This window comes from Alternaria incomplexa (assembly GCF_024043165.1).
Source record: "Alternaria incomplexa strain BMP 0042 chromosome Unknown scaffold_8, whole genome shotgun sequence".
In the NCBI taxonomy this organism is placed as follows: Eukaryota; Fungi; Ascomycota; class Dothideomycetes; order Pleosporales; family Pleosporaceae; genus Alternaria; species Alternaria incomplexa.
In genome coordinates, this window is record NW_026249857.1 from 1,675,415 (window position 1) to 1,703,020 (window position 27,606).

Below are 27,606 nucleotides of genomic sequence, written 5' to 3' on the forward strand. Positions count from 1 at the left end.
ATGGCATGTTGGCGGATGAGACGCAAGACGTTTGGCATGTGTCGCTAAGTATAGAGCGCCAAGCCGTTGGCTTACTTGAGCGCGAGAAGCGTCAACTGAGCGAGACGTAATGGTAGTAATACAGAATTGGGTATTTGAACTTATCAAGCTAACCTAAACACCTGTCAATGCTTTTATGGTGTTCTCCCAACAAGAAGGAATGCGCCCATACTCCACTTCCAGCAACGCGACACACTGCAGCGTCAAACTCGCATATTACAGATCAAGCCGCCTCGCCCTCGGAGCTGCGCTTCTTCTTCTTCTTCTCCTTGCCCTCGCCCTCTTCCCGTTTCCGCTTCTTCTTCTTCTTCTCCCCGCCATCTTCCTCCGGCGCAACGTATTCGGCCATTCTCTCTTTCCGCTTTGCGTCCATCTTGTCCTTCATCTTGTCTTCCCGCTCTTCCTGCACCTTTCTCTCCTTTGCATGCTTGCCCAGGAAGTATTCTCCGCTCTCGATCTGCAGGTCGACCTTGCTCTTCTCCTGCGGCGGCGGGAACGGCGTGTATGTCTTCTTTGTCTTGTCGGTGACTTTGTGGGGTACGCGGCGTTTGCTGAGGGAGCGCTTCTTGAAGTTGGGGAGGAAACGGTCCCAGCTCTCGTTGACTAGCTCGGGGTCCTGGGTAAGGTCAGTATGGGTTTCTCGTATAGCTTGCGCATGGAGGGCCTACCTTGGCGAGCTCCTTCTTAATCATGAGCTCCTTGATCGCGTAAATGGGATGGATGTTGTGCATCGTGTCCTCGACAATGCGCCGGACCTGCTTGAGGCCTTTGTACGGACCCATAGCCGCGACTGTGTTTCCTTGCACCAGCAGATAAGTCTCCGTGAGCAACTCCAGCGCTTTCAGCGTCGATCCATTTGGCCCCAATATGCGCTGCCGCCTCTTGACGAAGCGATCTTTGTTTCCGACGAGATTCCGTATCTTGATGATGTCCATGGCCACCTCATCCTCCAGAATCTTGACAGCTTGCGGCGCCGGCACGCTTCGCGCAAGCAACTTGATCAGGTCTCGCGCATTCAATATCGCCGCCGGGTCGTATGTCTTTTGCGTCGTCCATACCGTCATGGAGCCCTCGACCAAGTTGAGCTCACACCCCACACCCTGTTTCTGCAGCGCTTGCGTGATGAACTTCCATGATCCCTTCAGATACTGTTCGCGATACTTAGGGAAAAGCGTGCTGAAGCGGGACTCGTCGGTGAAGGCGCCGGCCGTGTTGTCTTCGGGCTTGAAGGGCTCGATCTGCGCGAGCGTTAGAGGCGATTTCCTGCATGCGCGCAATTCTGGCGCGAACGTACCTTCCACTTGTCGATGTCATCGGTATCCCAGGGCTTCTCCGCATTGTGAGTGGACGGCATGGTGGGCGATTCGGTGTTGGTCAGATTGCGATTGGGTGCGGGTAACTTTTTTTCTAGAAGTTGCACTTTCACGCCAGGCGCGCTAAGATTCTGCCACCGCCCTAGCCACATCGGATCTGACAGTGCTAACTCCGCAACACGTACTCCTTCACTCAATCTAGCATCACCTCATCGCATGCGCTCTTCTTCCAAGCGTTCAGACTCGTGTTTCTACCGGTACCACAGCTGAGATATCAGCTGATCGAAAAGTATTTATGAAGTGGGCGTATGGCGCTGAAACTGAGGGGAGTATCCGGGCCATGTCCAATGGATTGGTTGGTTGGAAGGGGATGTAGCGGTCCAGATTCTGGAGGGAGCCATCGGAAAATGTGATTGATGTGAACAACTTGCAGACTGTCCCAAATTTGCGCTGCACGTTGATCAGCATGGACGGAAATGTAATATGCCATGTTTCTCATTCTGCTTTCGCGGAAAGCTATCTACAAACTCCAACTATGAGTCTAAGCCGTGCTGCCCCCCCATCAAACGGTCGTTGCCATTTCAACAACATCTTATAGCACCTCAAACTCGTAGTACACGTACGCCGTGTACTCTTGCTCCATCTGACCAGCTTGTGCCATGTCAGTAGACAGAGCCTGGTCGTCCTTCTGGATGCGACCCTTGCTGTCGCGGCCGAAGGCGTTGCCGCCGAGGTATGCGTAAGCCGAATCGAGATTTGACTTCGCCTTCTTCGCTGACTTTGGATCGGTCTGGGAAAGTTAGCAGGTACGTGGTGGGTTTCGTGGTACGCCAAACTCACCTGGACTATGCCGCATACAAAGTCGAGCGGTAGACCGTATCGCAGCACCGTCTCGACAAACACCCTCAACGCCATGACGTGAATCCAGATCATGGCGCTTTCACTATATCCTGTGCGGCCCAGCCGTAACGCCTCGCCCCAGAGCTTCTTCTCGTCCTTGGCTAATTGTTCTGCCTCCTTGGCCTCCTCTTCTTTGTTGCCCTCCTTGTACTGGTACTCTCTCGGTGTCCACCGCTTCTCTCTGCACTTGTGCACAAACTCGTTGGAATGCTTCTTGAAGGTGGTGACAGCGAATAAAGTGAATTCTGAGTCTTTGGCCAGTTCGTTGGCGGAGCGGGGCACGACCATGGGACACAGCTCTTCGTAGTCTTTGTAGAAGTCCTTTACGTTGTTGTTCGGGACGGCGATGAGATGCGTATCGAGGTATTCCGAGTCGCGGACGATGGATTTGGGGTTTACGACGTTGACGAGGGACTTGGTCGCGAGGTTTCCTGTGCGCTTCCGCTCGGCGGCTTGGAGGGCGCTCTTGGTCTGGTTGTACTGGCTGAACTTGGACTTGACGTCGTTGTCGATGCCTTGTATTTCCTGTCCTTGTCAGCTAAAGGTACAGCGTGATACGTGTGTAGTGTTCACCTTCTGCAGTGCGTCTATGAGTTCGGCAACGGACTTGTCTGCCCGGTACTTGACTTTGTTCCACTGGAAGTTGCGCAGATACTGGTCGACAGGCTCTACGTCATGTGAGCTGCTAGACAACAATCGCATACTGCGCAGTCCACCTACTGTCGTTGATCGTCTTCTGCTGTTGTATCTTGCCCTCATCGCCGTCGAGTATCTGCCTTAGGCTGTCGCCGACCTTGGCGACTACCGCCTCGCAGGCATTGTTGAGCTTGGAGAGATCATCCGCCTGCTGGACAAGCGCATCGAGGGTTCCGATCTTGAAGTTGGGAATCGCAAAGGGCGAGGTGGTGCCCACGTCATTGGTCACGGTGGAGCGCAGGGCAGTCAGGGCGTCGTCTTGGTGGTTCGAGGGCGAGATGGACGTCGGCAGCGACACCAGCAGGTACTTGCTCCCCTTGGACATGGTTGCTGCGGTTCGTCTGGGGCGGTCGGGGCGCGATATAGGCGGTTATGGGAACGATGGCCGTTTCGGTGGATGGAATCCAGTCGGGGGAGCTTGGGCCTCGTCGGGGCCTAGGGTGCTGGGAGCTGCCGTCATTGGCGATATATAGTCGGCCGTGTATACCCGTCGGGGAACCAAACACCAGAATTCCTCCTCACCCACGCAAGATGGCCTCGAAAAAAGCTGCTCTGGCGATGCGCCCGGTCGTCAATGGTCTTGCGCCGCGCATTTGGAGGGCAGAGTACGCCCAGGTCGCGGGTTACTCCACAAGAACGCGCGCGACTCCAGCCCCACGTCCCCGCAACCTCACTCGACTATCGCAGCAGCAGGTCCGATATGCGTCCTCGGAAGGCGCAAACGAGCAACTGGGCAAGACAGGCTTGTACGAGCTGCACAGCAAGTATGGCGCCAAGTTTGTGCCATTTGGCGGATATGCCATGCCCGTCCAGTACAGCGACATGAGCATCATCGACTCTCACAACTGGACGCGCGAGAAGGCCAGCTTGTTCGACGTTGGACATATGTAAGTTTAGTAACGAAGAACCCTATGTTCAATCGGAATCAATCCTATGAATACTGTTGTTCAGTACCCCAATCACGTTCAGCGCTAATTCGGTCAGGGTCCAGCACCACTTTTCTGGGCCTGGCGCCGAAGCCTTCCTCGAGAGCATCACCCCGTCGTCGCTGTCATCGCTCCCCGTGCGCCAGTCTACGCTGTCAACACTGCTGCACTCCACCGGCGGCATCGTCGACGACACGGTTGTCACGCGTCTCCCCGACCGCTTCTACGTCGTCACCAATGCCGGCTGCAGGGAAAAGGACACGGCCTACTTCAAGACGCAGCTAGAGGCCTGGAAGAATGCACACCCCGATCAGCCCGTAGAGTGGAACATACTCGATGGCCAAGGTCTGGTCGCCCTCCAGGGCCCGCTGTCCGCCGAGATACTGTCGCGCGTGCTAGACGACAAGTCCAAGAAGGACCTCGAATCGCTCTACTTCGGTCAATGCGCCAACGCCGTCATCAAGGGCACCGATGCCGAAGTGCTCGTCAGCAGGGGTGGATACACGGGTGAGGATGGGTTCGAGATTAGCATTCCTGCATATGCCACCGAAGCCGTGACCCAGTTCCTGCTCGATTCCGCCAAGGATGAGTTGCGTTTCGCAGGTCTAGGAGCGCGCGACACCCTCAGACTAGAGGCGGGCATGTGCTTGTACGGCCACGATCTTGATGACACGACCACACCAGTCGAGGCCGGATTATCTTGGATCATCGGCAAGGACCGCCGCGCAAAAGGCGGCTTCCACGGTGATTCCGTCATCTTGCAGCAACTGAAGAAGAAGTCCGAGGGCGGTGGTGTGTCACGGCGTCGTGTCGGGCTCATTGTAGAAGGATCGCCTGCACGAGAGGGTGCTGAGATTGTTGACGGGGCCGGTGAGAAGATTGGCACCATCACTTCTGGCTGCCCTTCGCCCACCATGAAGAAGAACATCTCGATGGGTTATGTCAAGGACGGTATGCACAAGGCAGGAACTGAAGTTGAGGTCATTGTGCGTGGCAGGAAGAGGAAGGCTGTCGTGACTAAGATGCCCTTCATTCCCAGTAAATACTACAAGCAACCAGCGAACATCAAGGCATAGGCCTCGTTCTGGAGACGGAGCTGCGAAGAAACTAGTATAACTTCAATTCGTCATCTTTCTCGGTCGTGTCGTTTTCGATGTTCTTGACAACAGCTCCAAGTCTGCGGATATCCATCGGCATTACGTGCCCGATCTCCGAGCAGCAAACGACCATACGCCGACAGATACAGGGACAATTGTCGCTTCCTCATCGGCCTTTCTATCAAAGTCAAACACGCGTTCCATCAACTAACGGCGTCGTTCGGGTCGTACAACGACGTAGCCCGGCGAGAGATGCCGACCGGCACCGTCATGATGCCGCTAACACTGGGTCGCGGCATCTGCGGCATCAACGCTTGTAACGACGCATCGACGTCGATGTTGAACATCAGTCCACAATTCTATTGTCTGGTGCAGTCGTTGCGAGTGCTCCTGTGCTCTCATTCGCATTTGGTTATCGGCAGATCACACCACGTTCGCAGAAGCACGTCAATTAACCGGCTGCAGGCCCAGTTGCAGGGAAGATGCTCCTGGCGCTACTCTGACAAACAGTGAGTTGTCTAGAATGGGCGTGATGGTGTATGGAGACTGTTGTGTGACCAGAGAGGAGGGGGTTGGAGATGCGGATTTGGGTATTTAAGAGGTAATGAGGACGCTCGATTGTGGCTATCATTCATCGATCATACTTTCAACTTCCATCTACTATCCAAACACACCACTGCAAAGTCTCCATCTCGCCATCATGCCTCTCACCAAGTACAAGGCCGCGTGTGTACGTTTCCACTTTTCCCCTTCCCCCTACTTTCCCCTTTTCCATCCATCTGATCAAACTACAGGTCACTTCCGAGCCCTGCTGGTTCGACCTCGAAGCCGGCGTCCAAAAAACCATCAACTTCATCAAAGAAGCCGGCGACGCAGGCTGCAAGCTCATCGCCTTCCCTGAAGTATGGATCCCCGGCTATCCCTACTGGATGTGGAAGGTCAACTACCAGCAATCGCTTCCCATGCTCAAGGGGTACCGTGAGAACTCGCTTCCTATGGACTCGGAAGAGTTCCGTCGGATTCGCCGTGCGGCGAGGGATAACCAGATGTGAGTTGTAGTCGTCTTAGATGGGTGTGGCGACTCTGATTGACAACGCACGCAGCTACGTCTCCCTCGGCTTCTCCGAGATCGATCACGCAACGCTGTATCTCGCGCAGGCCCTAATCGATCCCACAGGCGAAGTCATAAACCACCGCCGCAAAATCAAGCCCACACACGTCGAGAAGCTCGTCTACGGCGACGGCGCAGGCGACACCTTCAAATCCGTAACCCCCACCGAACTCGGCCGCCTCGGCCAGCTCAACTGCTGGGAAAACATGAACCCCTTCCTCAAAGCGCTCAACGTGTCCGAAGGCGAGCAAATCCACATCGCCGCCTGGCCCGTCTACCCGGGCAAGGAGACGCTCAAGTATCCCGATCCGGCGACGAATGTGGCGGATCCGGCGAGTGATCTTGTTACGCCGGCGTATGCGATTGAGACGGGCACGTGGACTCTTGCTCCCTTCCAGCGGTTGAGTGTGGAGGGGCTGAAGAAGACGACTCCTGAGGGTGTGGAACCGGAGACTGATCCTAGTACTTACAACGGTCATGCGCGTATCTACCGCCCTGATGGCAGTCTCTACTGCAAGCCTGATAAGGACTTTGATGGTCTGCTCTTTGTTGATGTAAGCTTCTATCGCTGTCCTCTCGCTCCTACCAGTCTACTAACATATCCCAGATCGATCTCAACGAGTGCCACCTCACCAAAGCGCTGGCTGACTTCTCGGGCCACTACATGCGTCCTGATCTCATCCGTCTGCTCGTTGATACTCGTCGCAAGGAGCTCGTTACGGAGGCCGATACGAACGGTGGGATTGCGACGTACACTACGAGGGAGCGCTTGGGGCTGAATGTCCCGCTTGATGCGCAGGCGCCTAAGGGGAAGGCGAGTGCGGCGGATGCGGCTGTGAGCTCTGCTGTCTAGGCCTGTGACACAACAACACAGGTCTAAACATGGTGTCTCTGCATAACTTAACGTAGTCATAGCGATACTGATGCAGCTGGTGCACTACTAGCAAATGCGAAATCTCCACTCCTACTCAAAACCCAATCCATCAGCCTCTCGACAAATTCCTCGCTTGCAACCTTCGCAGAGCCAGGTTTTGTGTGGCTTGCTCGTCTTTTTCCTGTAATGAGGCCGCTTTAATCTCACACCCTTCCACACCAAAAGCCGGTATGAAACTCGTTCCAAATATGAGGATTTGTCCAGCTTCAGAATTCCCAGCTTATCACACTGCTTGCAGCGTTGTTTGAATACCTCGGCGTTGTAGCTGCCGTCTGCATACTGTCGTATTGATATGGCTACTTTGCCACTCGTCCATCTCCAACCACGTGTCGGACAGGTGGGGTCGTAACATCGGAACTCGCCCTTGACGAAAGTTGAATACGTTTTGCTGGTTCCTTGGCTGGTGTTTTTGTCGTTGAAGCGTGGTGGGGTTATGTGTTCTGAGACGGCGAGGGCAATGTCTGGGTGTAGAGATGGGAACATGCGGGATGTACTGGGGGGACCTTTCTTCTTTGCCATCTCCGGACTGTTATCCGCTGCTCGAGATGAGCGTAGTATGAACTCGCGCGAGAAGAGGATAAGTTAGATGGGATAATGATAGACGTGAGTTTACTCAACGACGCATAGCTAAGTGAACCGATTCATGAGGCTTTGAAGGAATGTCATCTTTCCTAAGAGCGACAGCCACGGATGTTACCCCGCAACTTGATGAGTTGTACTGCAGCGTATGTTACACAAGTATGCGCACCCTCAAGACATGCGTCGCAGAGGCGTGGTTGGTCGTTCCTCGAATCGCGAGGCGGAGTGGCGCACGGCTGGCGGGAACGCTTTACGCGACATGCAACCTTTGGCATACCTATGTTGAGTGTATCTGTCGCGATGAACAAACGTAGGTAAGTCTTGCATCTAGACTCTATGCGCGAGGCCCTGGTAACTGCATGCTGCCTTTCTTTCGACTGCTTCTGGCGTCTTGCATTATTGGCAGGACTGAAGCGCTCTGATCGTCTGTGAGAAGTCCACTTTTGGGTCCTACACAAATGGTTGTCGTTTGCGTTATCTCTAGGATTCGGGGAAGGCAGCTCATCATACAGCGATCGAATCCTAATGGGGTCCGAATGTCATGGAGGAGGTGTGATAGTGATAGGGGAAGTATAGGCGAGATGTCAGCCGGCGCTAGCGCAAAGGGCCGCCGCGGGAGTCATGGATCCTTGTCGCAACTTTACTTTCTCCAAATCTTCCCCACCATCACCAAAATCCCAACTTATGACACTCGCTACGACTTCAAATTTATAACAATGGCCGATGCAGACGAAGATGCGTCGCACTTGCGCGTACCTGACGCTGCTGACTACGATCCCACAGAGGAAGCGCAAGATTTCCTGAAGCTTGACAAGCTCACGTACGCCTTCACATGTTGGCTATCTTTGATCGCAATGCTGATATGATCACTCCAGGGCACAAGACAGCGCACATCCCACACTACCCAAACGTGGCGAAAAGGACTTTGAAAGTCATGAGACGAATCTTCAACTTGACACCCTCGAGGCCTCGCGGCGGGCCATGCACGGCGTCCTCTCGTGGCAGCGCACGCACACGCAAAAGGGCCACATCCTGGCCATGTACGACCCGGAGCGCAACATGGCATGCGTCGACAAGGTCCGCTCACAGCACTTTCAGACAATAGGAACGAATAAAGGCGGAAGAGAATGGTTACTGCCAGAAGAAGCCTTGTTCTTGCTCGAGCGAGGGACATTGGATGTTCGGTGGCCGGTCAAGCGAGAGGTGGGCGACAAGACGGTGTACAGGACTGAAGACGGCGCGCCAATGAGCTTGCAGTCGGCATATGCTGCTTTCATCGGTTTTGAAAGCGGCGTCGGTGGAAAGCTGACACTAGAGATGTATAACGTCTACGCAGGACTGAAGAGATCGGGATACGTCATCTTCAGAACAGGAACATGGGACCATGACAGAGGAGACGTCGTCTTAGCACCGCCCAAGACAGAAGAGAAGACCGAAACAGGGCCAGCAATCATCACACGCTTCTTCTCCGATCTGTGGCGTCGACTGAGTGAGCCTACATACCACATCTCATCCGAGCAGCTCGCTTTTGGCCCGCTCATCAAGCCAGGCTTGTACCGAAGCTACAACGATGTCTACCGCCTACTCAAGCTGATACCCACCTACGACCGCTCCGTCCCACCCACCTTCATGCTCCCGCCTTCGTCAGACAACCCATACCGCGTCCACTTCGACGTCTACCGCACCACAGCCCGATTCAAGAAATCCGCCCGCGGACCCCCAGACTTCCGCATATGCGTCGTCGACGCGCGCTCGACACCTATACCAACAGGCGCACAGCTAAATGATCTCATGGCACAGGTGCCGGAAGACAGACCCAAGGGCGATGGCGGCCACCCAAACCAGAGACTGAAGCATGGGTGCAGGAATGTAGTAGTGGCGGTAGTGGATAATGGTATACCGAGCTATCTGAGGATTGCTGATGCTCCGTTCGACGAGGTCAAAGTTTATGAGAGGTCGGCGCCGAGAGGGAAGGGTGGGGGGAGAGGAAGAGGAGGTGGCAGGGGGAGAGGGAGGGGGAGGGGACGCGGTCGTTGAACATGAGCATGAGCATGCAGCGCATTCATACCACGATCGCCGACAACGGGGTGTCGTCGAGAAGACTCAGCCGAGGGCTTTGTTTCGACCGCAGAGACCTTCCGCCTAGGAATCGTCCCACGGACTGTGATCAGTTTTGGAGGAGCGAACGGCTCGACCGAGTGGAATCCCATTTGCCAGGATAAGCATTGGTTTCTACACCCGGAAGGACAGCGGTCACACGATGTAATACGACGTCCCTCGAGCGGTTTCCGCTTCCTCAACTTTTCTCATCCCGCAGATCTGCCTGCGCGCGGACGGGTCTCCATGACGTTCTCTTGGCGGGTCGATACCTATCTAGGACGGGCTCTCCATCTAAAGCAGGGGCTATGATACACATCGCGGTTATGCCTCATCGACCACTGGTGAAAGAGATACATCACATGAACTCTACTAAGCGTTCACAAGGCACTCATTCTACCTACCATACCTTTCGTCGCATCTGCATTCTCTTCGCACTTGGCTACCGGGGACGCACAATTATTCTGACTATGTAGCGTCCACAGCTGGGAAACATCATTCGCTTCGCTAAGAGACTACTGCGTCATCTCTAACAAAGGCCGATATCATTGACTCAAAGTGTTCGGCACTTCTACACGGCATTTGGGGTTGCTGATGCGAATCCGAAGGGTGTTAATGGCATATGCAACTGCATCATCAACACTGTACAGCCAGTTCAGTTCGCATCCATTTTCTCCAATCCCTAGAGGCGCGTTGGAGTAGAGTCCTTGGGGCACATCCGTGTATTTTACACCCGCACTCAACTTTCCATTGGTTTCAGCCTTCCTTGGGTGTGCATGTACTATCAACCTCTCCATGCAGCCACCGAACAAAGCAATACTATGTGTGTCGTCCACTGGGTTCAAATTGGAGACATCAGCGCTGGATTAGCCTCGCGACGGGAAGAGTTCCGGAAAATGACGTTGGGCCAGACCATAGGTTGATTCCTGAGGCGTTCAGGCACACCCACTCGTCGTGCATACACTACTAGTAAACCTGCATACGCCACGCGCTCATATCCTACCCAGGTACCTGGTCTTTCCAAATAACGTTATGCTGAGCTTGGACGTAACACCGTTCCGAGGTCTCTCGGGTGTTGCCGACTGTGTTCTCAAGTCGTAGCTTCCACTTGAGTGCAGAGTGTGTAAAGGTGTGTGAAGCTTAGGCCAACGTGCACTGACCCAAAGCCGACTTCACCTGGCAGAGTCTGGATCGCTGGAGAACGCATGACAATCTGCGCGGAGCAACACGATGCACACCCCCGGGAGACTCGTCGCCCTCTCTCACGCTCAATAGCGGAGATCGAACAGGCACTTCTTGACGTTCTCTTGGACATCTACAACTCCAGCCCCTTCGCAGCACAACGCAAGGCGGGGCCTCCGGAAGAGGCATCCATAGTGCACCTATTGCGTTACTCACGCGCACCATGCCAATCGTCCGCACGGCAGTCGTCCCGCCCCTCACCATACTAATTCCACGATCGCTACCAAGATGTCACCCCTGCGCCGATCCAAACGTGGAAAGTCGATCAAACGGTTCGCTACGCTAGTGGTGACGATCTATGATACCGTCATGCCGGCGAGAACGAGGCTTCAACCCAACACTATTTGCGCTATCGTTGCGCGCTCCTGATTACAACTTCGATGGTCGGCGCGAAACGAGCCCAAACTCCAATTCGATGTAGAGGTGCATTCATTCCTTCGGCGCTATCGTTGCGCGGAGCAGTGAGATGATATCGGCGGCGTGTCTTGTCTGCTCGAGGCTTGCAGTGAGGTCGTTGGAGGCTTGTGATAGAGGCTGCATCCCAACAAACAATCACGACTTCGACCTGAATTTGTCAGTCACCAAATCCATGAGAGACTGTCTTGTCAAGTGTTCAACCATCAAGCAAGACAAGAGCGCTGGAAGATTGCCGATCAAAGACCCACTTCATCCATGAAGACGTCCCTTCGTATCTAACGGCTGCATCGTGGGGAAGAGGGCCTTACCCTGTTTGTACATCAGCATCATCAGAAATGGAGAAGGTGTTGCACCCTGAAAGCCAACCCCGCGTTGGGCACCATCTCTGGCGAGCACTTATGGTTGCGGGAACTAGTGCTAGCCGTCCTAGCACCAAACCTTACATGGCACTCGATCAAAATGACCGTATCCGATCGAATGCAAATCGGCTGCTTGGCGCCTTGTCGCATCATGAAGCAACCAGGTCGACGGGCCAGCCCTTTGCGCAATGCGCTAGTGCCCGCTTCCAGATCGTGTTGCTCAACTCAAGCCTATGGCGGAACGGCACCCGTACCTTGGAATTGCTTAGACGTTGCTACTCAGGAGAACTGCGCGACGCGGATCGGGTCCGCACCAATGAAAGGTGCTACAAAGCAGGTACCCACCTCCGGCAGCCTCGCGCAATCCCGATGGCATACACCAAGCGTTCTTTGTGGCCGTTCTGAATACCAAAGTTCTAGATCCAGGGCACGTTCACGATGGGAAGGGCCAGACCACAGCAGTAGACTGCAATTTGCATTGCTCGTCGACATCGATCGAGGTCGTGGCTGAGGAGGAAATCCAAATGATGCTGGTCCAAGGGATACTCCAAGACAACGGCCTTCGTCTTGGAGAAACACATAAAGACCCGCCAGTTCTACTGCATGAAGAAGGCATCCTCAGCATCTCCAGCTCTCGCTCTACAAGCTTCACAGCTTTACCTTCGCTCTTAATCTCTTGTCCTCCTCGGCATCTCTCTCGCTTCCTCGATCACTACTATCAATCACCCGGTTCATTGCATCAGTCAAGATGAAGCTCCTCGCTACCATCACCTTCTTCAGCGCTTTGGCTGCAGCTGCGCCAGTCCTCGACGCACGCGCTACTACCACCGCGAAGACCTCCAGTGCTCTCAAGACCAGCAGCGCAGCAGCCGTCAAGTCCAGCAGCGCAGCTGCAGTCGTCACTGCGAAGTCTAGCAGTGCAGCAGTCGTTTCGAAGGCTAGCAGCTCCGCGGTAGTTTCCAAGGCCAGCAGCTCTGCCATCGTCTCTAAGGTCAGCAGCGCTGCCAGCTCAGTCATCACTTCGAAGGCCAGCAGCGCAGCCGCCACAACTACGGGTACCGCACCTCTGCTTGGTGTCAATGTCGGTGGATCGTCCTCACCTCTTTTGGGAGTCAAGGTCTCGTCTTCGACCTTGTTGGCCGTCGACGTTAGCTTGGGAGCTTCATCTGTCAAGGCCTCATCGGTAGCTACCATCACTGCGGCGCCCACTTCCGCTCCAGCTACAGCTTCCACTGCTCTGCCGTCCACCTTCTCCGCTCCAGTCCAGGGACAAGGCAAGCTCACGCTCGACAACCTCCCCGCGATGCCGGGCGTGATCGACAAAGCCTTCTCTGGCGTTCTTGGTGCTGCCTATGGCCTCAGTAAGTGCTCCATTCTACCCACAAGCCATTCAATCGACTAACAAAGTGTCACAGTGTCTGGTGCATGTGACTCTTCATACAAGTGCAACATCACCGTAGCTGGTACAATCAGCAACCTCCTTGTTGATGGCAACAACTACGGCACGAACACTAGCGTTGCAGCATGGTGCGACGGAGGCCGCTGCTATGGTGCTGCCAGTGCTCCGTTGAGCGCGACGGCTCCTTTCATCATCACCTGCGATCAGCTCAGCGGTACACAAGTCTGCTCTGCGACCATCTCGGGTGCGGCCAATGCCATCTTCCAGAATGGACAGTCAGTTGGTAGGTCTTCATCCATCCTCACATCACAGCTCGACGCTAACTTTGACTAGAACTGTGGGGCTGGCTTACGCCCGCCGGATACTGCCAGAATGGTGTATGCACCGCATCTATCACAGCCGTTGGCGACCCAATGTACTAAGCGGAATGAATGAGATGAGCTCATGGGCCAGTTCGATAGAATCGAGGAATGCAATGCCGAGGAGGACAAGAGATCATGTATCGTGTTGAGTATTTGTTCGTCAGGGTGTATGGGCCCGTCTAATATGGTGCGTGCTTTGGGGGTCATTTTCATAGCTGTTGAGATAGGCTTAATGCGATATGATGTTTTTCTACTCGTGCTTTTGACAGGGTTGATTTCTTATACCTGAACCTGGAGTCTATACCACAGTGGGACGTGTGTGGATCGTTGTGCAGGATTCTTCCTCCGCTTGACGCGGTACTGGGAACTCCAGGGGGAAGCGCAGTGTAATCAAGACGCGCAAACGACACCATAGTTGTTATCCGAGACGTTCTGTGTCATAAGAAGGAGGTATAGCGAAGGCGTGCTGTATAGCATCACAGAACGGGAATAACGCAGGTAGGTATTCCATGTCAAGGACTATAGTGAAGGGTATATGTTGAACGCCTGATGTATACCTCCAATATCTGGTCCGCGCGTGATCAGAGATAGAAGATACCTGCTGTGAATGCGTGTCTGTGTTTGGGTTGGGAGGTCATGAGAAAAGTGGCACTCGCGTGCTAGCGCCGCGTTACGCGCCTCCTCCAACACGTCTCTATCCAACGGTGCAGGGTGGTGCTGAAAAGTTCACAGAATTGCGATCGCATGAAAGCGCGAGCGAAAATGCAGATAATTTATGCGCATTTCAAATTTGCTACGATCTCATTGGACCAAGTCAGTCAGCAGGTTCCGCACACGCTGTTATGGTATCCTGGTCCCCACTATGGCTCCACCTTTATCGCAACGGTGAATACTTCTCTGCGCATTTCGCAACCACGACAAAAGAAAAGGGGGTTTGCTGGCGTGGTCTATGACGTAGGATTCAGAACAACGGGGCATCGTTTGACCTTCCGTTTTGACGATCCGAGAAATCCTTCACATCTACATCACGACCTTGAAGGTGTTGTAGAAGTTGCAGATGGCTACAGTTAGTTTGCATCATCGTAACAGAACAGAAGAAGATAATGCGCACGGCATGTATAACTCATACAATACAGGTATAAGCAGAAGCCTTAGGATCATGGTGTTTCGTTTGAATGAAGAGGTTATCGCTCTCGTGGACTACGACTCATGAGTGGGTTCACACAGCGTCCAAAGTGGGATGATACAGCGTTCAAACTGAGTCGATACAGCATCCACAGTGGGTTGGCGTATCGTTCAAAGTGGATTGTTACAGCGTCGAAAGTGGACGCACGACTAGGTTCAGTCTACAACGAAGTCACGGATACGCTCAGAATAGAGGACATTGCCGGACAAGAGCCCACCAAGCTTATCGTGATGAAGACTTTTCTTTCAGGATCAGCGTTCGTGACGCCAGGGATTGTCAGTGTCTTTGATCACAGACTGCCGTATAAGTCTACTTGATGCGCCTTCTTTTACGCACTGGTCCAACCATTCGCAGTGAAGATGCTGTCCAACATGTCGATTGACGGGCTACCACAAGTCCCATATGCCCCGTCAAACTTGTCCCTAGTATCCATGGCGCAGTCTTTCCCAGCAATGATTGCCATCTTGCTAGGGCTTATAGGCGTACTCTCGGTCGTCGTTAGCACCAGCGGAAAACAGAAACATCCGCTAGCAAATCCTCCACGCTGGAACCAGACCACCCTATCAAAACGAATTGAGTTCCTCAAGAACGGAAGAGCAATACTGAGCGACGCGAGGAAACGCTATGGCAAGCAGCCCTATAGGCTGATTGTCGACACGGGCGAATGTCTTATCCTACCTCCTGAGTATGCGGCAACGATCCGTAACAGCATGGATCTTAGTTTTGCACAGGCAATAGAAAAGAACTTCTCGGGACACGTTTCCGGCTTCGAAATGTATGCCGTCTTGCTCCACGAACAAAGACTTGTACAAAACGTAGTGAAGGACCAACTTACCAAATACCTAAGTAAGAAGCAAACGACTACAAGTATGATGTGAAGCTAACGGGACTCTTTAAGACTTCTTAACAAAGCCTCTCTCGGAAGAAGCCAGTCATGCTCTCGACGTGATATTCGGCCAAGATACGGGTGAGATGACTTTGCTATTCGTCTCAAATAAGCATTACGAGCTAACCACCTAGCAGAATGGAGAGAAACCGTTATAGCAGACAGCATTCTCCAACTGATCGCCCGTCTCTCCACCAGGGTCTTCCTCGGCGACACCATGTGCCGCAACACGGCGTGGCTCGAAGCTTCCAAGGCCTACACGGTAGCAAGCTTCACCATGATTCTCAAGATGACAGCCCTCCCATCCTCGCTGAAGTTCCTCGTCCCCTGGTTCTCCTCCGAAGCAAAGGACGTCTTCAAACACGGAGCCACATGCCGCGCAATCCTTACACCTCTTCTCGCCGAACGTCGAGCTCTAAAAGCCGAAGCTAGGAGAAACGGCAAACCGGAACCTGTTTTCAACGACATGATCGATTGGTTCGAGCAGAAGAGCGGCGGGAAAGGGTACGACCCAGCTCTCTTCCAGATCGCGCTATCGTTCGTAGCGATACATACAACCAGCGAGCTGCTAACGCATGCTATAACCTTGCTGGCGAACGAACCACACTACGTTGCGGCATTAAGGGAGGAAATCGTGAGGGTACTAACAGCCGACGGGCTGACCAAAGCGGCGCTCGCAAATCTCACGTTGATGGACAGCGCGCTGAAGGAGTCGCAACGGTACAGGCCTGCTGCATTCCGTAAGTCGTCCACTCGATGACAGGGGAAGAACCCCAAACTGACCCTGCCCCAGTAACAATGCGCCGTCAAGCCCAACGCACCGTCGTCCTCCCCTCCGGTCTCGTCATCAAAAAAGGCGAGCAAATCGCCGTCGACGGCTTCAACATGTCAGACCCCAACGTCTACCCCGATCCACACAGATACGACATATACCGCTACCAGCGCATGCGCACCAGCACCGACCGCACCACAGTCAGCCAAGCGCATCTCGTTTCCACCGGTCCCAGTAATCTGTCATTTGGACATGGCGCACAGGGCTGCCCAGGCAGGTTCTTCGCTGCGAATGAGATGAAGATTGCCCTGTGCCATTTGCTGCTCAAGTACGATTGGCAGTTGGCGGAGGGGACGGATCTGGAATCGAGGTTCTTGTTTGGCGAGACGGAGGCGCTGAGGAAAGGGAATAGGCTGAGGTTTAGGCGGAGGAGGGAGGAGATTGATTTGGAGGGGTTGGCTTATGTGTGAGTGGGATTGAGGCAGACGTGTAGAGTAGCGATATAGCTGTTAATCATGTGACATCGTGTTGGTGTAGCACGAAAGCGTTGTAGGCAGTATTCCTGGTGATGAACACGAGATTGGATCGGCATGGCAAGAAACATTGCGCAGGGATGACGAAGCGACTGCTGACATCAAGCCTCACGCATTGCGCGTCTTCGTGCAGCACTGGATGAGGAAGAGTAGGGTGGAATGGACAGACGGTTTGTCTCAACACAATGGTGTGTTGTGATACGTCGTGTTGCTGCGGGCGGGCGTGCGGGCGTGATGAGGGCCGCCAAGGATTAGCGCGTAACGGGTTCGACCGCCCTTGCCCGAGCTTTCGCGCGCCGTCTCACCTCCTGCACTCCATCCACCACCTGTGCGCATTCCGATGCTGGCCGTGAGATGTCCGCATTTACCTAACCTGTTGCGGTATCAACCGACGGGAATTCTGACACTATGATCGGAAGACATCATTTTACACCAGCACCCGGCGACTTGTTCAAGTCTCCGGAATGATGCGTCGCGGTGGACAACCTTCGGAAACATTACAGTAATCAGCCCTCGAGATGGCTCAACGTCGGCAGAATCCCTGAAGTATGCGAAAAGTTTCCGTTCCTTTTGACCATCCTGTACATGTAGGGATGTATATATACGTATCACGAAGCCAAACCAAAGATGCGGCACGCGCATGAGTCTGGTCACTCTACAACTTCACCCTTCCCAACTTACCATGTCGTCGCAGAACCAGCAGCATGAAACAACCGTCTGGCTCTGGCCGACGGGCCTGTTCCCGCGCCGGATCATCTACTACCTCCGCGCAAAGAACATTACGTCCTCGATGCTTCACGAGAAGAACATACGTCTTATCCCCATCTTTCTTGACAAAGATGCGCCGACGCCAGACCTCGTCCCCCACCCCGGCCTCGAAGCCCGTCCTACCGGAACCTCGGTGCCGGCACTGCGCATCACATACGCCGATGGCACAATCTTCTGGATATACGAGTCGAATGCGATAATGGAGTACTTCGAAGAAGTCTTCAGCGTGGACAATGGGTATCTGGACGTGAGGGGCGCAACCATCCAACAACGGGCTCGGACGAGAGACATCTTGAGCCTGCTCTCCGATGTCATCACTTGGAGCAACGTCGCGCTTGTACATTCGGATCCGAACACGTTGTCCTGGTCGGGCTTGACAGAGGGTGAGATGAGTGAGAGCGCGGCAAAGCATGCGCGTGGCAAGTTCCACATGCTCTTGTCGCGGTTGGAGGCTCGGATACAAGGAGACGTGGTTGGCAACAAGAGCGAAAGTTTGAGTGGTGATGGCGCAAACGTCACATTAGCGGACCTCTGCATCATGGCCCAGGTGGAGTATATGCAGGAGATGTATGGTCTCGATTGGGTGGCCGAACATGGGGTGTTAAGGGTCTGGTATGATAGGACTAAGGGACAGAATTGGGTTGCCAGTAAGAGTGCGCTGCAGGACGTTGAAAGAACGGGTGAGTGGACCAGGATACTTGACATGTGAGAGCGGCGGTATGTAGTTTAAAGATGCCCAGTCGAAGCTGTACTGCTCTCGGTCGAAAAACTGCTCTGTTCCGCTGTTCCGATGTCGTTGCGCGGCTTTCGAGGTGCAAGGGCTTGGGTCAGCCGCCAAGACCGAGCTTAAGCGGGGCGTCAATCCAGCCACTCCCGCGGCCATGCACACCGTCCCACCTACCATCTCGCAGCATGCACACCTATGGAACTTGACGCGCGACCGCCAGTCAGAACCACAGTCTTCCCAGAACCCGTCGATGAGAGCTCTATTCGTCTTCTCCGGTTCTCGCAGCCAGAAGATGGCGTCTTCGTTGGCAAGCTGCAGAAGTTCGCCATCGCCAGCGCCCCTCATTATTACACAGCCAGCTATGTGTGGGGCGAGCGCAAGTACAAAGGTGCAAAGATTAATCTGAAGACCGGAGGACTACCCATACTAAACAGCCTGGTACCATTTATTCACATGGTCACCCGCCATGGCGACTTCAAGACCACAGACTGGTGGTGGATTGACTCGCTGTGCATCAACTTGGATGATCCCAGCGAACGCGAGAAACAGGTGCGCATCATGGCAGACATCTACAAAAGAGCCAGGCGAGCAATAGTCTGGCTGGGTGAGGAGAAAGAAGACGGTAGCGACTGCACCGATGCCATCGACTTCATGCACTACCTGTCCACCTTGCAGATCGGGTTCAATGGGGACGACCTTGCCATGCGCAAGAAACTCGAGAACCCAGAGTTCACCGATAAGTGTGCCGCCGTCAGTAATCTTCTCGCCAGGCCGTGGTGGACAAGGGTCTGGACGTTACAAGAGTTTGTCTTGCCAAAGGAGGCGAAACTCTACTGTGGCGTGGATAGTATCAGTCGCGGAAGATTCAAAAGCGCCATCTATAGCATCTTCCTTTGCAGCACCATCAGCAAGGACTTTGAACACGAGCTTGTTCCGCGAAAGCTCTTTGATGGAGCCTTCAATCGCCGCCGCATTCATCAATGGCACACCAAGCCAGCCTCGATCGGCATCAACCTGATCGCCATCATGGCGTACCTGGGTAATCACTCCGCCACCGACAGTAGAGATCGCATTTACTCCGTGCTAGGTTTGATCACTGAACAAGACCGAGCGCTCATCGGACCTGCCGAATATACCACCAGTATTGCGCACCAATTTGCACGACTCGTTCGCTCCTTCTGGACCGTCCATCGGTCCCTGGATATCGTCTGCTTCGCGCATTTGTTCTGTCCTAACGCCGCAGTCAGCGACCCCGGTGTCGAAGATCCTGTGCCTACCTGGTCTCCGGACTGGAGGACGACAATCGACTTCGCTTCGCCTGTGCCGCTGATGGCAAGCCAAAGTGCGTGTGAGCACATTGGAAACTTCAGACCGCTACGATCAACACGCTGGAAAGCAATCTACGATGCTCCTGGAGAGACACTGAGGAAAGAAGCAGATGTTTCATTTTCCGAGGACTTGAAGGAACTCCACTGCAACGGTGTCGTGTTGGACACTATTCACGGGCTCGGCGGGCTTGACGAGCGCGAATTGCGATGCGAGAGCTTTGTCTGCCGCGAGGCCGGTCATGACTTGATGCAGTCGCAAGAATACCAGCATAGTGCTTCGCGAGTCGCAAAGCAGCCTGCTGAGTGGCTTGAAGCTATAGCGCGGTCCTTGGTTATCGACCGTCGAGACAAATACCTCTGCTTCCAGGCGCCATCGCACTACATCAGCGACTTCCTCTTCCTCTGTCATGCCTGTGTTGACGGCGATCCTGTCGACTGGAGCTTTGCAACATGGTTTGAGCGCAACCGTCATGTGATGTTCGGCAACATGTCGCTCGAAGACATAGTCCGACAGATACCCACCAAATTTTCTTCACCTGCCCCAACACTGCATCGGCCACCGTCGCATCCCGTACATCAGATGAACGACAAGCTCGATACCTTTCTCTCACGCTTCCACGATACTGTGCGGAAGAAAGCGCGCCGGCTGATGGTCACCGAACAAGGCTACGTTGGCATGGCGCCGTGTCGCGCAAGGCCGGGCGATGTCGTGGCTATCTTGTTCGGATGCAGCATCCCGCTTGTCCTGCGGAAAGTGGCTTTGCAAGCTGCGTGGCAGGTTGTCGGCGAGGGCTTTGTACATGGCCAAATGAATGGCGAGATCGCAGACGAGCTGAAGAGCGGGACGCTCAACGTACGTCGGTTGAGGCTAGTCTGAGTCGTTGCAGCTTTTTCTCACGCGCGTGATATGTCGGTAGAAGAAGGAGCTCAGCGAGCGGCACAGCGCATGCAAGGTAATCGGTGCCTCTGCTGTAGCTCAGCCTTCTGGTCCAACTTCAGCCTTGTCAGTGTTGGTGCACCTATTGCCCACCCAGATGACCCGAAACATCTCACCATCAGGATATTTCGAGCGCAACCCATCATGTCGCTAAAGCTCATATCCTTCTATATTCTCTTGCTTTCAAGACTTGCGACGACGCTGCAACTCTTCTAGACTTCGTCCAGGGCTCGCGACTTTCTTTCCCGCACCAGGCTGTCCGCCAATCGACAACACTGCGATAGAGAATTCCACTTCCCGCAGCTATTGACGAAGTGTCGTATCACAGGTCACATGGCCATGTCATTGCGCCTGACAGTCATTTTATTCGTTGCGCGAAGTGAAAATAGTCCCTGGGCATCAAGCGTGTGTCGATCGGGGGCCATTTCGCTGTATGATACCACAGCTTTGCGCCACTTCGCATCGTGATTCGCAATAGTCGGCCCAGGCTGCTGTTAGCGTACGAGAAACCGAAGATAGGTTTGCTGCGCGTAAGTATAAAGGTATGCCCCTTGCACTTGCTGACGGCTGCCCGCTTGCCCTGCCTGCTTCAGCTCTAGATCGCGACACTTTGCCTCGTACCGGAAGATCCGCACAAAAACTTCTCCGACATGTCTGGAGACTTCTACTATCCGATCGTTCCACTCTATGTCAATGTCAATGACAAGGTGGAGGTGTCGTGGTGGTCAACATTTGCCGAGCGACTGCAGTTCTGGTGCTATGAGAACGACAACAACCCAGATCTAGGTTACAGTGCGGCCCTCACAACATATCTTCAAGATCATGTTTGACCTGACGAGATGTTAGTATACGAGTACGACATTCCGCAGAATGGCACGCAAGATCTGTCGCTGCCAATGCTGGAGCAGGACGTGAAAGATTGGAGCGAGCCTGTCGAGTGCGGTATCAAGTTCTATGAGAGAGGTGGAACCACGACTATCTACGCCTCTTCAGTCACCATAAGCTCCGTTGCAACTCAGCCCGCATCGATCTTTGCTTTGTCGTCGACCGTCACGTATGAGCGGACCACGACAAGCGCGCCGGCCTCGGGCACCGCATCAACCCCCGCCAACACAGGCAATACAGCACCGCCAACCGTGACGCCCACCAACCCAGTCGTCACCACAACCTCGAGCGACAGTGCTGGCCTGTCCACAGGAGCGAAGGCTGGCATCGGCGCCGGTATTGGTGTTTCCGCGTTGCTTGTCGCGGCGGCTGCATACCTGTTCTACCGCAACCATCGCAAGCTAAAAGACCTCAACGCACGACTTAGCTACCAATCTCAGGCCGAACAATTCAACAAGCCTCCGGGTGTTGCGGTCGCGCCTCATGGAAGCAATGGATACGAGAGGCCGTACAGCGAGGCTACAATGTCGCAGGTTCATTCTTCGCCGCAGGTACCGGTGCAGCTTTCCTAGACGTGCGCTTAGGGTTTAACGGCTGCTAGTATTGCGCGTCGCATTCGCAGGGTCTCTTGACTAGTTCTGTGTCATAATACTACCCTGTTGTCGTTCGTTCAATTGCTCCGCTTGCACATCCCTCATGGTCATGACTACACAATGGAAGCGGAAAGTGTAGTCAGTTCGACTGGGAATGCCTCTCACCACTCTTCAGACGCGTGTGTGAACCCCACACGATGCGACAGCAGCCCTGGTCAACCACCATCTCCGACTCTCCAACCCCCGCAACGCGCGTGCCCAAGGTTTCTCTCAAAAAGACTCGGGCTCGAGCGTGAAGCCCAGAAGCCATGTCTGGATTGCTGTGCTTCTGAAGCCCGCCAATTAGCGATGATGCCAAGTGTATGGCGCAGCCCATGTGTGAGGTGGCACCACCCGCGTTTTCGGCTACGGCTCAGCCTCGCAGAAGCAATCTTGAGCTCCCCTCAACAACGAACGCCCAAAATGACTCTTGCGCCAATCCACCTGGACTCACGATGTGACGAAACTCGGTATCATAGATCAACGGCGTATGCCAGCTTGACGATGCGCGAAACCGCCCCAACTTCTACCACCGTGCCCAGGCCTGCGGCGTAATGTTCCGCATCGTGCTGCATCGTGGACCCACTCCACATAATGGCAACGACAGAACATGGCATGTCGGTTGCTTGTGGCTTCAACATGGCGTCGCTCTCCTTTCGTAATCGCGAAAAACAAACTCCCTTGTACATTCGTTAGTATGCTGAATGGGGGCCATTTCGCTACACTGCGCTCTCAGCCTCACGCCACTTCGCCTCGGGATTCGCGCGCTATCGTTCGAGGCTGCAAAAGACTTGCTGGCAATAAAGCTAGATATATGCGAGGTAGAGATAGGCGGATCGCAGGCTTCTACAAAGCTGCTGCTGCAGCTGCTGCACTGGCGTACAACAACCTTTCCGTTCGACTCTCCACTTTCTCTATCTCTACCCTTCGTTCAGCTTGCAACGCCGACAGCGTCTGGATATGTCAGGCGCCTTCAACTATCCGCGCGAGGAGCATCATGTGGTCCTCAATGTCGATGACTCAGTGAATGTAGACTGGTGGTCGACCTTTGCGAATACCCTCGTGATCCAATGCTATGAACGAGGCGACATCGAAGCAGGGCAGGGAGAAAGTGCGATCCATCACAGCCTCTCTTATCATCGCAACTTCGCTAACATTGAATCCAGCCTTCAGCTTAGATATCAATCAGAACGGAACCAAAGAATGGTCGCCAATCTACCTGTCCCGACAATTTGATGACTGGTCTCTTCCCGCAGGGTGCATACTTTCGATCGAAGAAGCGGGCGCCGGTAATATCGGGGGTGCCACGATAGGCGTTACCTCCGCCACCTCTTCTCAAGCCGCATCGATATTCGCGTTGTCTTCGACTGTAGCGTTGAACCCCGAAACATCATCTTCGCCAACGCCAATGCCAATGCCGATGTCATCTACGACCGCAATCTCGAGCCCTGCTAGCACAGTACCATCGATCCCGTCGACACCCACGCCCACAGGGCCGACCGATGCTACCGCAGCAGGTGTAAATAGCGGCGGCGGCCTATCGACTGGCGCCAAGGCTGGTATCGGTGCTGGTGTCGCGGTGGGCGCATTGTTTGTCGCAGCAGCGGCATTCTTATTCTACCGTAACCGTCGCAAGACGAAGGACATGAATACCAGGATGAGTTATCAACCCGAAGCTGAAGCGCAGCAGTACGAGAAGCCACCTGGTGTTGCAGTGGCGCATCACGCAGGTGACCGGGATACAAAGTCATACAACAACACCCCAACTTGGTCGCAGGAACTTCCATCGCCGCATGTGCCGCCGTCGGAGCTTGCGGCTACTCGATGACCATGCGAAGCCTTGGAGTACAACAAGGAGGAATGTATTTGATCTGCTATACGACGGCATTATGGAACTACTGAGTTGCGGGACGAAGAATGAGAAGGGCAAAGGGAAGAACATACCACACACGCTCGCGTTACAATCTCAATAGTACCGATAGACTCGATACGTATCACTCACCAGATCAATGGCATGCTCTCGGCCCTGCGCCTTAATCTCAGCCTCCAACTGAGTCGCTCTGAGCTTCTGCTGCGCGTTCATATTGCAACGCTGTGTCGCTTGATCCATGCGCTGCTGTACCTCGATTGGTCGACATGGAGGAAAGACGTATCGCGGTAAGGGCCCACGCTCCGGCCAGACATTGTAAACCCGCAGCGCGTTATTCAACCCAGGGACCACAAAGATGCCGTCGGGATGCGCCGCGCAACTGAATCCAATCCAATCTGTGAATCCGGCCAAGCTGAGCAGAGGCATACCGCCGTATGGTAGCTGCGGCGCGCCCGGATTGCGCGTCACGACCTTGTGGTCGAAGAAGAAGCCTTCCATCACGTTTTTGAACTCATAGTCTGCCATGTCTTCTTTCGCGAACATGCCGCCATGGGTAAGACTTCTCTTCCCTACCGTCAAAACACGGGAGAGTCAGCAGTCGTTCTTGCGCAACCTGCGTACAGTGAACTGTTCGCCCGCGCGTAGCAGAGTACTTACAAATATTGTCAGGATCCGGGCAGCGCGATACCTCTGCGAAACTCGAGAATGCCTCTGGCGTTATGTACCCGGTGCCTCTGGGATCAAGCTTCGCGAAGAACTGCTTCATCAACGCCTCGAACGCGGGTGTGGGCGATCCGTTCGTGTAGAACATGTGTTCGGTCCAGCCAGATGGTGGAGGCACCGGCTTCTGAGGCCGGGGAGGGAGCGCCGGTGGAGCGCCGGACATCGCGAGTGAGTGACAATGGCGCGCGAAGTGGGTGTCGCTGCGCGTTTGTCGCGCGACAGCGATGCGTTCCTGATGCGATACAAGGTGCCGCTGCCACGAGCCCCAAAGTCGAGGATGATCTTGCGGTTGAGCGAGGAAGAGGAGAAAGGCGGGGCAGGACAGCTGCCAGCATTGCCAAAACACGATGTTCAGCTGAAAAGCCCTTCCTGATTACGCGCCTGGCAAGCGAGTGGCGCATCTCGTCAACTTCCAGGGCGAGCGAACCCGTCCACGAGTCACTGTTCTGATCCATGGAAAGTATTGCGTAAATGTTTGAGGTTTCTTGCCTGACAACACGAGCCCGACACCGCCCAAAGCCGAAGGAACTTTGTTGTAACAGAAGGGGAGGTGGTGAGTCTTCGATTGGTCGGCATGCGGCAGCTCGCTTGGCCGCTGTCAAACCTGGGCAAAGCCCTTGGCGCCGGAGACTTACGATACACAACCTCCTCCACCTCGACACGACAATGTAGAGATCGTCTTCTAAGGGTTCTCACGGCAAAGCTGCCATGTTTGCGACCTGCTTGACGGATCGCTGTGGCTGAACGCTACGGGAAACATATTCGCTCACGTTCCGCAAACGTGCTCAAATCCGCGCAGGCAGCACTGTCGTGATGCTGAATGTAAGCCTTCCGCACGAGCACTCTTTTACGCCCGGCGAGGGAGTTCCTGCAGGTTCTTACCCTCGTTCGCTTCAATTGAGCGGAATCTTCGTCCCGTCTCCTCTTCCCTTTCTTCGGCTTGTCTGCCGCGCCCGCCTAGACTCAAAGGATCATGGCGGCTAGGTCGAGACTGGAGATGGCGCTGTTGTGGAATAGATGTAGCGAAGTGACGAAACGCCTGTGCGCAGCGAGCGCGAGGATATAAGAACTCTTTCACAGTACCTTGTTCGCCACGTGCTCGGCAGGTGTTGAGAATCGGAGGTTACTCAGTATCACAAACGCCGACTGTCTCTTAGCTCGTTCGCAGGACTCACGATACATCATGAATCTCAGATTCTTTGGACAGGTTGTGGCGCTCGCCTCCTGTTTGCTGCCCTCGGCGGTGTGTCAAGCAGGAAACAGCTCATCGCCCGTCTTCACACCCGAGCTCAACACCATGCGTACCCTCTCCGTCGGATTCGTACGTATATCTTCGTAAGTCATAGACCTCATGCGCTTACCGTTTCCAGGTCATCTTTCCCGGGTTTGAGCTCCTGGATGTTTTTGGCCCCATGGAGATGCTGACCATTGTATGAACCCAACGATACTCACAGTCCTCGTGTCTCAGCGCTGACAGCGTCCATGTAGCTCTCGGCCTTCAACAAGATGACCCTCTCCGTCATCGCCGAAGAGACTGGCCTTGTGCCCGCTGGCATGCAGCCATACGGCCCTGACGACTACAGCATGCCGCCAACCGACTTCGGACACGTCATCGCGCCTCGTGTAGAAGCAACCCACAACTTCAAGAACGCGCCGGCGCTCGATATCCTCTTCGTTCCCGGTGGGCTCGGCGTTGTGACCCTAGACCAAAACAACGACACTGGGGTGGCAGACTTTGTCAAGATGCGCCTCGCTTCGCTCGAGTACCTGGTCGGCGTAAGCTTCGGCGTAGCGACGCTTGCGAGCGCTGGTGTACTCGACGGCAAGAAGGCGACAACGAACAAGTCTGGGTGGGCGTGGATAACGGAGCGCGGACCGAACGTGACGTGGGTGCCGCAAGCGCGCTGGGTCGAGGACGGTACTATCTGGACTACGTCGGGAACCGCGTCAAGTATGTGCAATCGGAAGGACCGCATCGCGGAGGCGTCGACGGCGCGATTACTGACATGACAAAGGTCTCGATGCGACATACGCCCTCTTGAGCAGATTCTACGGCGCGCAACCACTCAACTACCTGCTCAACGTAATTGAGTATGCGCCGCACCTGGACCCTACCTGGGACCCGTACGCGACGACTTTTAATGTGAGTAGCTTCGATGAAGAGAGAGGCTGCGCTGACGAGAGTTTAAGGTCTCCGGTTCGCACAACTCGTCCTGGCAGAGTTGCGTTAACCCTGTCCCGATGCCTATGCGATAAGCAAGTATGTCGGGGAGTGTTTGTGTTCGCGTCGCGTTCGCGAGAGTTCGACACAGTCGCGACGCGTTCGCAAGAGTTTGTTAGAGTCGCGACGATGTATTAAGGTTAAGACGATGTATTAGAGACGCAGTGCTTAAGTTTTACGTAATTACGCGAATGTTAGTTACGCGCACTATAGAATAGTTATTAGAAGTAGATTAGATCTATAAAATCAAATCTCTATAACGTACTCTATTATAAAAATCTAAAGTAATTATAAATAGAATTAAAATACTCTACTTATCTACTCTAGAGAACGTGCTTAAAGCTACTAGCTCTAAGTAAATGTAAAGAATTAAACTCGCGATCTCTACCTAATTAAGCCTAGCTCTATATTAGGTAAGCAGCTTATATAAGAAATATTAAAACCTTTATAAGTATCTAGATAGACTTATATATAGAATCTTAATTATTACTTAAACTTAACCTTGATACTATTCTACGTTATTCTTACTATAGTTAGAAACCTAGCCAATATAAGGCGACGGATTATGCACAATCCGCGCTCGATTTAGTATAGCGTAGGTGTTCGCTAACTAAGAAAGGAAATCTAGAGGGCATAATCCGTGCGCATAATCCGCGGGCTTTAACAG

The 27,606-nt window shown here is 54.0% G+C and overlaps 11 protein-coding genes across 11 annotated transcripts; 9 read left to right on the forward strand and 2 right to left on the reverse strand.

Moving 5' to 3' along the window:
- Window positions 1–262: 262 nt before the first annotated feature.
- On the reverse strand, window positions 263–1,393 carry KRR1 (ribosomal RNA assembly protein krr1; the record flags this gene model as incomplete). Its single annotated transcript, XM_051435893.1, has 3 exons — window positions 263–655; window positions 708–1,277; window positions 1,334–1,393. 3 exons carry the CDS (start codon window positions 1,391–1,393, stop codon window positions 263–265), a joined length of 1,023 nt encoding a protein of 340 aa, XP_051290751.1.
- A 551-nt stretch (window positions 1,394–1,944) lies between these two features.
- J4E90_006348 (uncharacterized protein) lies at window positions 1,945–3,273 on the reverse strand (the record flags this gene model as incomplete). The annotated part of the gene is made up of 4 exons (XM_051435894.1): window positions 1,945–2,142; window positions 2,193–2,777; window positions 2,826–2,920; window positions 2,973–3,273. 4 exons carry the CDS (start codon window positions 3,271–3,273, stop codon window positions 1,945–1,947), a joined length of 1,179 nt encoding a protein of 392 aa, XP_051290752.1.
- A 206-nt stretch (window positions 3,274–3,479) lies between these two features.
- On the forward strand, window positions 3,480–4,950 carry J4E90_006349 (uncharacterized protein; the record flags this gene model as incomplete). The annotated part of the gene is made up of 2 exons (XM_051435895.1): window positions 3,480–3,835; window positions 3,933–4,950. The coding sequence occupies 2 exons, from the start codon at window positions 3,480–3,482 to the stop codon at window positions 4,948–4,950; spliced, it is 1,374 nt and encodes a 457-aa protein (XP_051290753.1).
- Window positions 4,951–5,671: 721 nt separating this feature from the next.
- Window positions 5,672–6,935, forward strand: J4E90_006350 (uncharacterized protein; the record flags this gene model as incomplete). Its single annotated transcript, XM_051435896.1, has 4 exons — window positions 5,672–5,701; window positions 5,766–6,019; window positions 6,075–6,636; window positions 6,690–6,935. The coding sequence occupies 4 exons, from the start codon at window positions 5,672–5,674 to the stop codon at window positions 6,933–6,935; spliced, it is 1,092 nt and encodes a 363-aa protein (XP_051290754.1).
- Window positions 6,936–8,311: 1,376 nt separating this feature from the next.
- Window positions 8,312–9,632, forward strand: J4E90_006351 (uncharacterized protein; the record flags this gene model as incomplete). The annotated part of the gene is made up of 2 exons (XM_051435897.1): window positions 8,312–8,415; window positions 8,471–9,632. 2 exons carry the CDS (start codon window positions 8,312–8,314, stop codon window positions 9,630–9,632), a joined length of 1,266 nt encoding a protein of 421 aa, XP_051290755.1.
- Window positions 9,633–12,237: 2,605 nt separating this feature from the next.
- J4E90_006352 (uncharacterized protein) lies at window positions 12,238–13,112 on the forward strand (the record flags this gene model as incomplete). Its single annotated transcript, XM_051435898.1, has 2 exons — window positions 12,238–12,243; window positions 12,342–13,112. 2 exons carry the CDS (start codon window positions 12,238–12,240, stop codon window positions 13,110–13,112), a joined length of 777 nt encoding a protein of 258 aa, XP_051290756.1.
- Window positions 13,113–15,526: 2,414 nt separating this feature from the next.
- J4E90_006353 (uncharacterized protein) lies at window positions 15,527–16,303 on the forward strand (the record flags this gene model as incomplete). Its single annotated transcript, XM_051435899.1, has 2 exons — window positions 15,527–15,531; window positions 15,709–16,303. The coding sequence occupies 2 exons, from the start codon at window positions 15,527–15,529 to the stop codon at window positions 16,301–16,303; spliced, it is 600 nt and encodes a 199-aa protein (XP_051290757.1).
- Window positions 16,304–17,530: 1,227 nt separating this feature from the next.
- On the forward strand, window positions 17,531–18,325 carry J4E90_006354 (uncharacterized protein; the record flags this gene model as incomplete). Its single annotated transcript, XM_051435900.1, has 1 exon — window positions 17,531–18,325. The coding sequence occupies one exon, from the start codon at window positions 17,531–17,533 to the stop codon at window positions 18,323–18,325; it is 795 nt and encodes a 264-aa protein (XP_051290758.1).
- Window positions 18,326–18,538: 213 nt separating this feature from the next.
- Window positions 18,539–20,548, forward strand: J4E90_006355 (uncharacterized protein; the record flags this gene model as incomplete). Its single annotated transcript, XM_051435901.1, has 1 exon — window positions 18,539–20,548. The coding sequence occupies one exon, from the start codon at window positions 18,539–18,541 to the stop codon at window positions 20,546–20,548; it is 2,010 nt and encodes a 669-aa protein (XP_051290759.1).
- An 899-nt stretch (window positions 20,549–21,447) lies between these two features.
- J4E90_006356 (uncharacterized protein) lies at window positions 21,448–22,065 on the forward strand (the record flags this gene model as incomplete). The annotated part of the gene is made up of 2 exons (XM_051435902.1): window positions 21,448–21,453; window positions 21,478–22,065. The coding sequence occupies 2 exons, from the start codon at window positions 21,448–21,450 to the stop codon at window positions 22,063–22,065; spliced, it is 594 nt and encodes a 197-aa protein (XP_051290760.1).
- A 3,950-nt stretch (window positions 22,066–26,015) lies between these two features.
- On the forward strand, window positions 26,016–26,728 carry J4E90_006357 (uncharacterized protein; the record flags this gene model as incomplete). Its single annotated transcript, XM_051435903.1, has 2 exons — window positions 26,016–26,019; window positions 26,250–26,728. 2 exons carry the CDS (start codon window positions 26,016–26,018, stop codon window positions 26,726–26,728), a joined length of 483 nt encoding a protein of 160 aa, XP_051290761.1.
- Between the last annotated feature and the right edge of the window lie 878 nt (window positions 26,729–27,606).